The sequence below is a fragment of the Pseudophryne corroboree genome, chromosome 6 (assembly GCF_028390025.1).
Source record: "Pseudophryne corroboree isolate aPseCor3 chromosome 6, aPseCor3.hap2, whole genome shotgun sequence".
NCBI lineage: Eukaryota > Metazoa > Chordata > Amphibia > Anura > Myobatrachidae > Pseudophryne > Pseudophryne corroboree.
Window position 1 is genome coordinate 387592588 of NC_086449.1, and position 13439 is coordinate 387606026.

Below are 13439 nucleotides of genomic sequence, written 5' to 3' on the forward strand. Positions count from 1 at the left end.
GTAGGTATGACCTCTTATGGAATGCCTTTTCCCCTCAGGATCCGGCATTCAACCGCCATGCCGTCAAACGCAGCCGCGGTAAGTCTTGGAATAGACATGGTACTTGCTGAATCAAGTCCCTTCTTAGCTCCCCAGGCCCTTAGTCCTCTGTGAGCATTTCTTGAAGTTCCGGGTACCAAGTCCCTCTTGGCCAATCCGGAGCCACTAGTATAGTTCATACTCCTCTATGTCTTATAATTCTCAATACCCTGGTTATGAGAAACAGAGGAGGGAACACATACACTGACTGGTACACCCACGGTGTTACCAGAACATCCACAGCTATCGCCTGAAGGTCTCATGACCTGGCGGAATACCTGTCCCGTTTTTTGTTCGGGCGGGACGCCATCATGTCCACCTTTGGTCTTTGCCAACGGTCCACAATCATGTTGAAAAACTTCCCTATGAAGTTTCCACTCTCCCGGGTGGAGGTCATGCCTGCTGAGGAAGTCTGCTTCCCAGTCGTCCACTCCCGGAAAGAACACTGCTGACAGTGTTATCACATGATTTTCCGCCTAGCGAAAAATCCTTGCAGTTTTCACTGCCCTCCTGCTTCTTGTGCCGCCCTTCTGTTTACGTGGGCGACTGCCGTGATGTTATCCCACTGGATCAATACCGGCTGACCTTGAAGCAGAGGTCTAGCTAAGTTTAGAGCATTATAAATTTGCTCTAAGCTTATTTATGCGGAGAGAATTCTCCAGACTTAATCACACTTCCCTGGAAATTTTTTCCCTGTGTGACTGTTCCCCAGCCTCTCAGGCTGGCCTCCGTGGTCACCGGCATCCAATCCTGAATGCCGAATCTGCGGCCCTCTAGAAGATGAGCACTCTGTAATCACCACAGGAGAGACACCCTTTTCCTTGGATATAGGGTTATCCGCTGATGCATCTGAGGATGCGATCCGGACCATTTGTCCAGCAGATCCCACTGAAGAGTTCTTGCGGGAAATCTGCCGAATGGAATTGCTTCGTAATAAGCCACCATTTTTACCAGGACTCTTGTGCAATGATGCACTGACACTTTTCCTGGTTTTAGGAGGATCCCGATTAGCTCGGATAACTCCCTGGTTTTCTCCACTGGGAGAAACACGTTTTTCTGGACTGTGTCCAGAATCTTCCCTAGGAACAGTAGACGTGTCGTCGGAAAAAGCTGCGATTTTGGAATATTTAGAATCCACTCGTGCTGTCGTAGAACTACTTAAGATAGTGCTACTCCGACCTCCAACTGTTCTCTGGACCTTGCCCTTATCAGGAAAGCGTCCATGTTTCTTTTAAGAAAAATCATCATTCCGGCCATTACCTTGGTAAAGACCCGGGGCGCCGTGGACAATCCAAACGGCAGCGTCTGAACTGATAGTGACAGTTCTGTACCAGGAACCTGAAGTACCCTTGGTGAGAAGGGCAAATTTGGACCTGTAGGTAAACGTCCCTGATATCCAGTGACATCATATCGTCCCCTTCTTCCTGGTTCGCTATCACTGCTCCGAGTGACTCCATCTTGATTTGAACGCTTGTATGTAAGTGTTCAAATATTTCAGATCTCACCGAGCCGGTTGGCTTCAGTACCACAATATAGTGTGGAACACTACCCCCTTCCTTGTTGTAAGAAGGGTACTTTGATTATCACCTGCTGGGAATACAGCCTGTGAATTGTGTGAGGGGGAGACGTCTCGAATTTCCAATGTACACCTGGGATATTACATGTAGGATCCCGGAGTTCCCTTGCGAGTGTTGCTGAAACTCTTGAGATGACCCCCTACCGCACCTGAGTCCGCTTGTACGGCCCCAGCGTTATGCTGCGGACTTGGCAGAAGCCGTGAGGAGCTTCTGTTCCTGGGAATGAGCTGCTTGCTGCAGTCTTCTTCCCTTTCCTCTCCCCCTGGGCAGATATGACTGGCCTTCGCCCGCCTGCCCGTATGGGGACGAAAGGACTGAGACTAAAAAGACTGTGTCCTTTTCTGCCAATATGTGACTCGGGGTAACAAAAGGTGGATTTTTCAGCTGTTGCCATGGCCACCAGGTCCAATGGACCGCCCCTTTATACGGCAATACTTCCATATGCCGTCTGGAATCTGCCTCACCTGACCACTGTCGTGTCTTCGTCTGGCAGATATGTACATCACATTTACTCTTGATGCCAGAATGCAAATATGCCTCTGCGCATCACACATATATAGAAATGCATCCTTAAAATGCTCTATAGACAATAAAATCCTGTCCCTGTCAAGGGTATCAAAATTTTCAGTCAGGAAATCCGACCAAGCCCCCTCAGCGCTGCACATCCAGGCTGAGGCGATTGCTGGTCGTAGTATAACACCAGTATGTGTGTATATACTGTTATGATATTTTCCAGCTTCCTATCAGCTGGCTCCTTGAGGGCGGCCGTATCTGGAAACGGTAACGCCATGTTTTTTATAAGCGTGTGAGCGCCTTGTCCACCCTAAGGTGTGTTTTCCAACTCGCCCTTACTACTGGCGGGAAAAAGGGTATACCGCCCATAACTTTCTGTCGGAGGAACCCCACGTATCATCACACACTTCATTTAATTTATCTGATTCAGGCAAAACTACAAGTAGTTTATTCCCACCCTACAAAATACCCTTATTTGTGGTACTTGTGGTATCAGAAATACGTAACACCTCCTTCATTGCCCTTAACATGTAACTTGTGGCCCTAAAGGAAAAATACGTTTGTTTCTTCACCGTCGACACTGGGGTCAGTGTCCGTGTCAGTGTCTGTCGACCGACTGAGGTAAATGGGCGTTTTTACAAGCCCCTGACGGTGTCTGAAACGCCTGGACCGATACTAATTTGTCCGCCGGCTGTCTCATGTCGTCAACCGGCTTGCAGCGTGTTGACATTATCACGTAATTCCATAAGTAAGCCATCCATTCTGGTGTCGACTCCCTAGAGAGTGACATCACCATTACAGGCAATTTTCTCCGTCTCCTCACCAACATTTTCCTCATACATGTCGACACACACGTACCGACCTACAGCACACACATACAGGGAATGCTCTGATAGAGGACAGGACCCACTAGCCCTTTGGGGAGACAGAGGGAGAGTTTGCCAGCACACACCAAAAGCGCCATAATGTATATAACAACCCTAGAAGGTGTTGTTTCTATATATGGGCTCTTAATATATAATTATATCGCCAATTTATGCCCCCCTTCTCTTTAACCCTGTTTCTGTAGTGCAGGGGAGAGTGGGAGCCTTCCTCACCAGCGGAGCTGGTCAGGAAAATGGCGCTGAGTGCTGAGGAGAATAAGCTCCGCCCCTTTCACGGCGGGCTTTTCTCCCGGTTATTAGGAAAACTGGCCTGGGTTAAATACATACATATAGCCTTAATGGCTATATGTGATGTATTTATTTGCCTCTAAGGTAATCTATATTGCTGCCCAGGGCGCCCCCAGCAGCGCCCTGCACCCTCCGTGACCGAGATCAGTGAGCCGTGTAGCAACAATGGCGCACAGCTGCAGTGCTGTGCGCTACCTTCATGAAGACTGAGGAGTCTTCTGCCGCCTGTTTCCGGACCTCCGTTCTGCCGTTCTTCAGCGTCTGTAAGGGGGATCGGCGGCGCGGCTCCGGGACGAACCCCAGGCTGACCTGTGTTCCGACTCCCTCTGGAGCTCAGTGTCCAGTAGCCTAAGACTTCAATCCTCCTGCACGCAGGTGAGTTGCAAGTCTCTCCCCTAAGTCCCTCGTTGCAGTGATCCTGTCGCCAGCAGGAATCACTGATTAGAAACCTAAAAAAAAACTTTTCTAAACAGCTCTTTAAGAGAGCCACCTAGATTGCACCCTCTCGGACGGGCACAAAAACCTAACTGAGGCTTGGAGGAGGGTCATAGGGGGAGGAGCCAGTACACACCATGTGACCTAAAAGCTTTTTTAGATGTGCCCTGTCTCCTGCGGAGCCCGCTAATCCCCATGGTCCTGACGGAGTCCCCAGCATCCACTAGGACGTTAGAGAAATATCAAAATATCGCCAAAAAATGCCCCCCCTCTCTGTTTTACCCTGTTTCTGTAGTGCAGTGCAGGGGAGAGTCCTGGGAGCCTTCCTCACAGCGGAGCTGAGCAGGAAAATGGCGCTGTGTGCTGAGGAGAATAAGCCCCGCCCCCTATTTCGGCGGGCTTTTCTCCCGGAGTTTTAGATATCTGGCATGGGTTAAATACATACATATAGCCTCAATGGCTATATGTGATGTATTCTTTTGCCATAAAGGTATTAAATATTGCTGCCCAGGGCGCCCCCAGCAGCGCCCTGCACCCTCCATGACCGCTTGGTGTGAAGTGTGTGACAACAATGGCGCACAGCTGCAGTGCTGTGCGCTACCTTCATGAAGACTGAAGAGCCTTCTGCCGCCTGTTTCCGGACCTTCAATCTTCAGCATCTGTAAGGGGGGTCGGCGGCGCGGCTCCGGGACGAACCCCAGGGTGAGACCTGTGTTCCGACTCCCTCTGGAGCTAATGGTGTCCAGTAGCCTAAGAATCCAATCCATCCTGCACGCAAGTGAGTTGAAATTCTCTCCCCTAAGTCCCTCGATGCAGTGAGCCTGTTGCCAGCAGGACTCACTGAAAATAAAAAACCTAAAAACTTTTTCTAAGCAGCTCTTTAGGAGAGCCACCTAGATTGCACCCTGCTCGGACGGGCACAAAAACCTAACTGAGGCTTGGAGGAGGGTCATAGGGGGAGGAGCCAGTACACACCACCTAATCCTAAAGCTTTATTTTTGTGCCCTGTCTCCTGCGGAGCCGCTATTCCCCATGGTCCTGACGGAGTCCCCAGCATCCACTTAGGACGTTAGAGAAATTTAAAGTGCACTGGCTCCTTTGGATCCCGCTTGGCCTGACTGGCGTAGAGACCGGTACCTCTGCTGTTGGCAGTTACTGCGTGGATTTACCATACACGCTGAGGTAATCAGTAAGGTGGCACAGGCAGCGTTCTCAGATTGGCGTATCTGGAGGATCGCTGCGCCGGAATAGTGACAGACCCCTTCCACAGAGACAGCTCCCTGCAACTGCTGCACTGAAACTCTGTGCTGCTACAAGCACCCCCGCCTCCTGAGGCACCTAAAAGAAACTGGCATGATGGGGTTGCAGAGGGGAGGAGCTTACTTTTAAAGTTTGGTAGTTTTAAGTGCCAGCTGCAGCCCCAACCTGCAATCCCATAGTCCAGTGTCCCACCAGCCTTGTTGAAAGAGGAAATAAGATAAAAATTGAGCATTAATTTGCTAGCTTGCAGTGTTTCTCTCAATCATATAATGCCAACTATGTAGTGTGAGTGCATCAAATATTTAAGATATTTTTAAGATCCTGTATACGGTCATTTATTTCAAGAAATGCAAGCTACTAAATTCAGTTTGTAACATGTCCAAGCCTTAGAAGTATGCCTACACACAATGCTCCAAAGCAGTTGTGGCAACAGTACTATATAGCTACAAGAGAAACAAAAAATCCACAGCTAGGCTATTTCACAATGTAGTCACTAGGATCATTAGTACTGTACATGAAGCCAATATAAAGCAATGAGTTGTACCTTGTGCAGCTCATCATAAACCAGCTGGTGTGCAAATCTTGGACAGGGCTCCTCTTCCTGAAGGCTTTTGTTTGGGTTGTCTAGTTTTGATGCTTGATCATTCTTGTACACACAAGACCTAAAAGTGGTAAAAAGGATGATTAGAACTGTAAATCTAGACAAAGAAAAACATTCTCAATTTGGGCATCCACAAAGCTGCTTTTCCCCCTCTGGGACTGCCAGACCGGGCTGTGAAGAGCAGAAAACAAGCTTCCTGAAGGAAGCCACTCCCTGCCTTTCGCACAGTCCTAGTCGGCCGATGCAGTCCATAGAAGTCTAGGGTTTGCACATAAACAGTCACACTGCAGCTACTGCACATGGACTGGTCCCAGCACCTGTCAGATCTAATGCGCAGGTGCCAAAACCAGGGGCTGTCTGTCTCCTCTATAGGCGCACAGGGATTGCGGCAATCCTCCTCCTAAAAGTAGCCGCCACTGGTACAGATTGTCTCTGATTTCACGGACCTCCTCTTCTCTGGTTCTGACTGTGACATTGCAAGGATTTACTGCAAACTAGTCACTGCTACTACCTCGGTGGTTGCCTGTTTCACCTGTGCCTCCTGTCTGGTGTCTTCACCCTCTTTGTATCCCTGGCTTATGAACTCTCAGTGGCTTTTACAACTGGTCTTGTCAAAAGACTTGGGAAGGGCTGCCCGTGTTGGTCAGAGTATCTTTCTATTCTGTTGTTCCACTGAGATGAGCTGTTGCTCATCGGCTCCATTATGCTTGCTGTGGATTGCTGCCCTGCCTCCAGGTGCCATCTACTCTCTGCTGTTCACCGGCCTGCTCCTCTCTGATTTCATCTCTTCTATCCTGGTATTTCATTCCCGACTAATACCTCCATTCCTAACTTTTGTGATTCTCCTCTTCCTTCCGCTCCCAAGCATACTTTTTCAATTTGCCTTCCCTGTATCTTATAAACATTAATCATTTTACATGTCTGCAGCTTTACTCCATTCAGCCTCCTTTGCAATTGCTGATAGAATTTCCAGTGACCATCGGCGGTGACATTGCCCCATCAAAGCTACAGCTTGTCCTGGGACACTGACTATTACTAATTCATGTCATGGTGCCTGTTTCTTTGATTTTTGAAAGCAGTCTGTACTCTACTTTGTCTTGCAGGTTTTACAGTCTTCTTCCCTTAAAAAGTTTCCTTTGAATCCTCAATTAGAAAAGAAGTTGAATACAATCCAATAATATATAAATGCTATTCTCTTTCATTAAGAATTACATACAAAGAGCTTTAAGTTAGAACTGTGCACAAGTGACAATGTAGATAATAAACCTTATTCAGGCTTTTTAGCAAACCAAAAAAAAAACCACTAATGGGCAAAGCCATGTTGCACTGCAGGTGGGGCAGATATAACATGTGCAGAGTGTTAGATTTGGGTGGGGTGTTTTCAACTAAAATCTAAATTGCAGTGTAAAAATAAAACAGCCAGTATTTACTCTGCACAGAAACAATATAACCCATCCAAATCTAAATCTCTCTAAACATTCCATCTGCCCCACCTGCAGTGCAACATGGTTTTGCCTATTAGAGTGCTTTTTTTTATTTGCTAACAAACCTGAATAACCCCCAATATTCTGGGGCAGATGTATTGGGGGTTATTCAGATGTATAACCTGGACAAGGGATAAAGAAGTGATAAAGCAGTGATAAGCGCATGGTGATAACGCACCAGCCAATCATTACGAATTTGGAAAATGACAGGAGCTAACTGGCTGGTTCGTTATCACCTTGCACTTATCAATGCTTTATCACTTCTTTATCCCTCCTCCAGACTTAATACATCTGCCCCTCTGTCTTTAAAACGCACTGTTGAATCCCACCAAATTGCATTCCTAACTTCAAAACTAGATGATCCTGAGAATCGGGACAGACTTTATAATCTTAGATTCAGTGGGATCCCGGAGAGAATTAAGGCACTTGGCCTTACTGATATTCTTAGTGTGGATCTTGTGCAAATGTAAAATTTTCCCACCACTACATTACTAAAATAATGATTAGCATTTTATGAAGCACCAACATAAACCGTTGAAATTTACAATTGGGATATATTTGCCATATGACTCTGGTTTCCATGGTAGTTCCATAACACAGTGTACACCACTGCAGACTATCAATCGGGATGTACTTATAGTGCTGGCGGTAGGGATCCTGGCGTTCAGGAGATAGGCGCCGGAATCCTGACCTCTGATATTTTACCGGCGGTCGTAATCCCTACACACCCCTCCCCCTAATTCCCACTCGATTGGTGGGTCCACGCCACCAACAGAGTGGGAGAAGACTCTCTGGCGAGCAAAGCTTGCCACTGGGACTGAATCATGGCAAGCGCAGCGAGCACACAAGGGGACTCGCAGCCGTTATCCACAGGATAACAATGGGATATGAAGGAGCGACAGCAGATTGGCACCAAATCACAAGCTTTCAGCCCTCCCAGGATGCAATGGGCACGTCCATATATCCCCGGCCACTGGCTCAGGCAAATCAGTTTTTTGTTTGGTGTGGCAGGAGCTGGACCATGGTCACAGGGCTGCTGTTTCTTGGCAGCCCTAAGCGGTCTTATTTTATTTTTATAGTCTTACTATGTTTTTGAGTGATCTTTCCTAACAGAGTCTTATGCACATATTGGAAAGAGTCGCTCCAACAACTCTCCGCCGGGTCGCAAAAACGCTTACCCACGGTAAAAGTGCTGTCTCGACGGGCGTCTGTGTCAAATGTAACTAGCAGGTCCAGGAGACGTTACCAGGCTGTGGCCGGAGCACAGGGAGAAGGTAAGGCATCGGTTCCACTTAGTAGGGGAATACGGACACAGCCGCACTGTATTGGGTGGAGACTACCAAACAGTAGCTGGTGCTTTGCCACCACAGGTGCTCCAGCGCTAGGCCTTTGGGATCATAAGGCACCAGGATTAGTATGAGGCTGCGATCTCTAGGGTTGATGTCAGCGGTGGGAAGTCAGACGCTCTCCTGGTTGCCCCTCCCCCCAGTTCATGACCCGTTTCCGCCGGTCTCCCGCCATGAACTGAATGCCTCACTTCCGCCTCAGACGCTATCACGAGGGGTCTCGGTCGCAGCACAGGTGGCTGCGTCTGTATACACTAAAGCTACCGCGAGGAGATCGGGTCGCAGTACAGGCGTCCGGATGCCGGTGCGTCTGCATGCACAGTGCGTCTGTGTTCACAAAAAGTTCCCGGAGCGGCAGTGTACACTAGTAGCGTCTGGATCCACTCAGCGTTCGCTAATGTATTGATTGATCATGGAAGTGGGGTGAGTTTCCCTGTATCCCACTCTACTGAGTACGGGTAATACAGCACTAAATTTCTATCTACTTTTGTTAGTATGAATAGTTAACTTTAGTGCCTACTGCATATGAGTCTGTGTACATTACAGTGGTTTTCTTTGCAATATGTCTGAATACGTTCAACAACTGTATAGAACAGAGTTCAGTAATATGTACTTCTACATACTTTGAAATATGTTTGTAGTTGATAATTTGCTCATATGACTAATACTATAACATGTGACTGACTGCTGTGTGATTGCTGACTTTATATATGTTTGTCAGTGGTTTCTTCTGAGCCTCAATGCTGGTGCATGGGTTGGGGTCAGATTGATATAACTTTAAATATAGTAAAGTGATTGCAGTCACAAATTGTGTAGTACACTGTGAAAGCTGATTTATTATGTCTAAGAGTGGCAAAAGTGACTAGGTTACATTTACAGTAACACCAACACTCATAACATGTTTGTCATGTAAAGTGGGATTACCCTCTCAGGATCTGGCACATGATGGGTTATGTACAAATTGTTTTGCGTTTCAGCAGATTGCTAGGCAGATCCCTGTTCAACGGCAGGTGGATCCACCTTGGGCTATGTTTGCACAGACCCTGTCCAGTATAGCTGAACGGATAGTCCCTACAGCTTCAATCTCGGGAGTAGGGTACGCTATTAACCCATACATGCAGCTCCCTTCTTACGATATAGCCCATACAGCTTCTACAAGTAAACAAGCTGATAAACCAAGGGTAAATATATCATAAATTTCACAGGTTACACTAGATGATGATAGCTCTATATACTCTGCTTCAGCATATGAAGAACAGGTAGAAGGTATCAGCTCAAACAATATAGGTGAATTAATTGGAGCTATGAAGGCTATTCTGTCCTTAGAGGATTCGGCAGAGCTGGTGTTGAAAACTAAAGCACCTGTGTTTAAACGTCCTAAAACAGTTAGGGTAGAGTTTCCAGATTCAGATCAGCTGACGGAAATCATGGAAGAAGCTTGGGTTACACCCAACAAAAAATATAGAAAAAAAAAATGGGATTCCTATTACCCTTTTCCAACTGGGGACTGTTTAAAAAGAGAAATGCCTCCTAAGGTAGATACGCACATCATTCGATTAGTGCGAAAATCTATATTACCTTTACCATCATCATCATTAAATGATGTCACAGACAGAAGAGTGGATGGGTTTTTGAAATACATTTTCTCGGTCAGGGGCAGTCATAAGGCCAGCTATGGCTTCAGCTTGGATGGCAAAGGCGGTGGCTGAATGGGCTGATGTACTGGAAAACGGGCTTGCGGCACCGACTAGGGAGCAGGAATCCCATATAGCTCACATGAAACAGGCTGTAGTATTCTTAGAAGAAGTGGCAATAGATATGGGTACTATTGCTTCCAAAGAGTCAGCCTTAATGGTAGCTGCTCGCAGAGTAATTTGGCTATGTACATGGAAAGCTGATTCAGAATCTAAGAAGGTTCTGGAATCTTTGTCTTTTGTTGGGAATATACTGTATAGTAAGGAATTGACAGATATTTTGGAGTCAGAAGCAGAATCCAAAAAGGGTCAGGTTTCCTACCAATTATAACCCAAGGCCTAGGGGATCGGGGTTTCGGCCATTTCGGTGGCAAGGAAAAACAAAAAAGGTAAAAGTGATTCTAAGCAGCCCCAATACAATAAGCTTGGTAAAGCAAAGAAGCAATGGGCCACTAGAGGGCCAGCTTCCAAACCAGAAAATAAGCCATCAGCCTGATGGTACGAGCCTCCGCCTGGGGAACCCCAGGGTAGGGGGCAGACTTCTTCAGTTTGCACACATATGGCGGTAGTCGACAACAGATGCTTGGGTGCATGAGACGGTATCTCTGGGTTATGTTTTCCCTTTCAAGAAGCAGCCTCCTCGAAGGTTCTTCTGCACCAGTCCGTCTCGTATAGAGGTGAAGACCAGAGCCCTACAAGAAGCAGTTCAGAAATTGCTTCAGTCAGGAGTAAATATTCTAGTACCCCCTGCACAGCGGGGACAGGGGTTTTACTCCAACCTGTTCTTGGTTCAGAAGCCAAATGTGTCATTCCGGCCAATTCTCAATCTCAAAATGTTAAAAAAATACATTTGGGTACCACGGTTCCACATGGAGACGTTACGCTCCATAGTTTTGGCCATGGAACCAGGGGATTACATGGTATCTCTGGATATACAGGATGCCTACCTGCATTGTCTCATCAGTGTTACCTCAGGTTCACCATTCTCCAGCAACATTTTCAGTTCCATGCTTTACCCTTTGGGTTAGCCACAGCCCCCAGAGTATTTACCAAGATTATGGTGGTTATGGCAGCTTATCTCCGCAAGCAGGGGATAAGAATTTTTCCATACCTTGACGATCTTTTAATCCTGGCACAATCCCAGGAATAGCTCTTGAGCCATCTCCAACAGACAATAACTTGTCTACAGAAGCACGGATGGCTCATAAACTGGGCAAAGTCATCTCTGATTTCGTCACAACAAATGATCCACTTGGGTGTTGTATTGGATTCAAGTCTACAGAAAATATTTTTACCTCGGAACAAGATATCCAAGGTGCAGTTAATGGTTCAGGCGTTGTTACACAGTCAAACAATATCAATTCACGCAGCAAAGTGAGTGATGGGTTTGATGGTGTCAACATTCAACATAGTGGAGTATGCACAATTCCACACAAGACCTCTGCAGCGTCTGATTCTGGCCAGATGGAATGGAGTACATCAGAGAATAAAGAAACAGACGATAATACTTCCAGTAAAGGTAAAAATAAGAATTTACTCACCGGTAATTCTATTTCTCGTAGTCCGTAGTGGATGCTGGGAACTCCGTAAGGACCATGGGGAATAGACGGCTCCGCAGGAGACTGGGCACATCTAAAGAAAGAATTAGGACTATCTGGTGTGCACTGGCTCCTCCCCCTATGACCCTCCTCCAAGCCTCAGGACACTGTGCCCGGAAGAGCTGACACAATAAGGAAGGATTTTGAATCCCGGGTAAGACTCATACCAGCCACACCAATCACACCGTATAACTCGTGATAGGAACCCCGGTTAACAGTATGATAACAAAAGGAGCCACTGAACAGATGGCTCGCAATAATAACCCGATTTGTATAACAATAACTATTTACAAGTATTGCAGACAATCCGCACTTGGGATGGGCGCCCAGCATCCACTACGGACTACGAGAAATAGAATTACCGGTGAGTAAATTCTTATTTTCTCTGACGTCCTAGTGGATGCTGGGAACTCCGTAAGGACCATGGGGATTATACCAAAGCTCCCAAACGGGCGGGAGAGTGCGGACGACTCTGCAACACCGAATGAGAGGACTCCAGGTCCTCCTCAGCCAGGGTATCAAATTTGTAGAATTTTGCAAACGTGTTTGCCCCTGACCAAGTAGCAGCTCGGCAAAGTTGTAAAGCCGAGACCCCTCGGGCAGCCGCCCAAGATGAGCCCACCTTCCTTGTGGAATGGGCTTTTACAGATTTAGGCTGCGGTAGTCCTACCGCAGAATGCGCCAGCTGAAAAGTGCTACAAATCCAGCGTGCAATAGTCTGCTTAGAAGCAGGAGCACCCAGTTTGTTGGGTGCATACAGGATAAACAGCGAGTCAGTTTTCCTGACTCCAGCCGTCCTGGAAACATAAATTTTCAGGGCCCTGACTACGTCCAGAAACTTGGAATCCTCCAAGTCCCCAGTAGCCGCAGGCACCACAATAGGCTGGTTCAAGTGAAACGCTGATACCACCTTCGGGAGAAACTGAGGACGAGTCCTCAATTCTGCCCTATCCATATGGAAAATCAGATAAGGGCTTTTATAGGACAAAGCCGCCAATTCTGACACACGCCTGACCGAAGCCAGGGCCAACAGCATGACCACTTTCCACGTGAGATATTTCAAATCCACAGTCTTAAGTGGTTCAAACCAATGTGATTTCAGGAACTCCAAAACCACATTGAGATCCCAAGGTGCCACTGGGGGCACAAAAGGAGGCTGAATATGCAGAACTCCCTGGACAAAAGTCTGAACTTCAGGCAGGGAAGCCAGTTCTTTCTGGAAGAAAATCGACAGGGCCGAAATCTGGACCTTAATGGACCCCAATTTGAGGCCCAACGTCACCCCTGTTTGCAGGAAATGCAGTAATCGACCCAGTTGAAATTCCTCCGTTGGGGCCTTCCTGGCCTCACACCACGCAACATATTTTTGCCAAATGCGGTGATAATGGTTTGCGGTGACATCCTTCCTGGCTTTGATCAGAGTAGGAATGACTTCCTCCGGAATACCCTTTTCCTTCAGGATCCGGTGTTCAACCGCCATGCCGTCAAACGCAGCCGCGGTAAGTCTTGGAACAGACAGGGCCCCTGCTGCAGCAGGTCCTGTCTGAGCGGCAGAGGCCAAGGGTCCTCTGAAAGCATCTCTTGAAGTTCCGGGTACCAAGCTCTTCTTGGCCAATCCGGAACCACGAGTATAGTTTTCACTCCTCGCCTTCGTATTATGCTCAGTACCTTGGGAATGAGA

At 47.3% G+C, this 13439-nt stretch overlaps 1 protein-coding gene across 2 annotated transcripts in view; it reads right to left on the reverse strand.

Moving 5' to 3' along the window:
* MKLN1 (muskelin 1) overlaps positions 1-13439 on the reverse strand; it is a 322757-nt gene that overhangs the window by 22926 nt on the left and 286392 nt on the right. For both annotated transcript variants that reach the window (XM_063926768.1, XM_063926769.1), the window contains one exon: positions 5580-5697. In XM_063926768.1, the coding sequence (XP_063782838.1) occupies positions 5580-5697 (118 nt within the window). The remainder of the gene's footprint in view (positions 1-5579; positions 5698-13439) is intronic.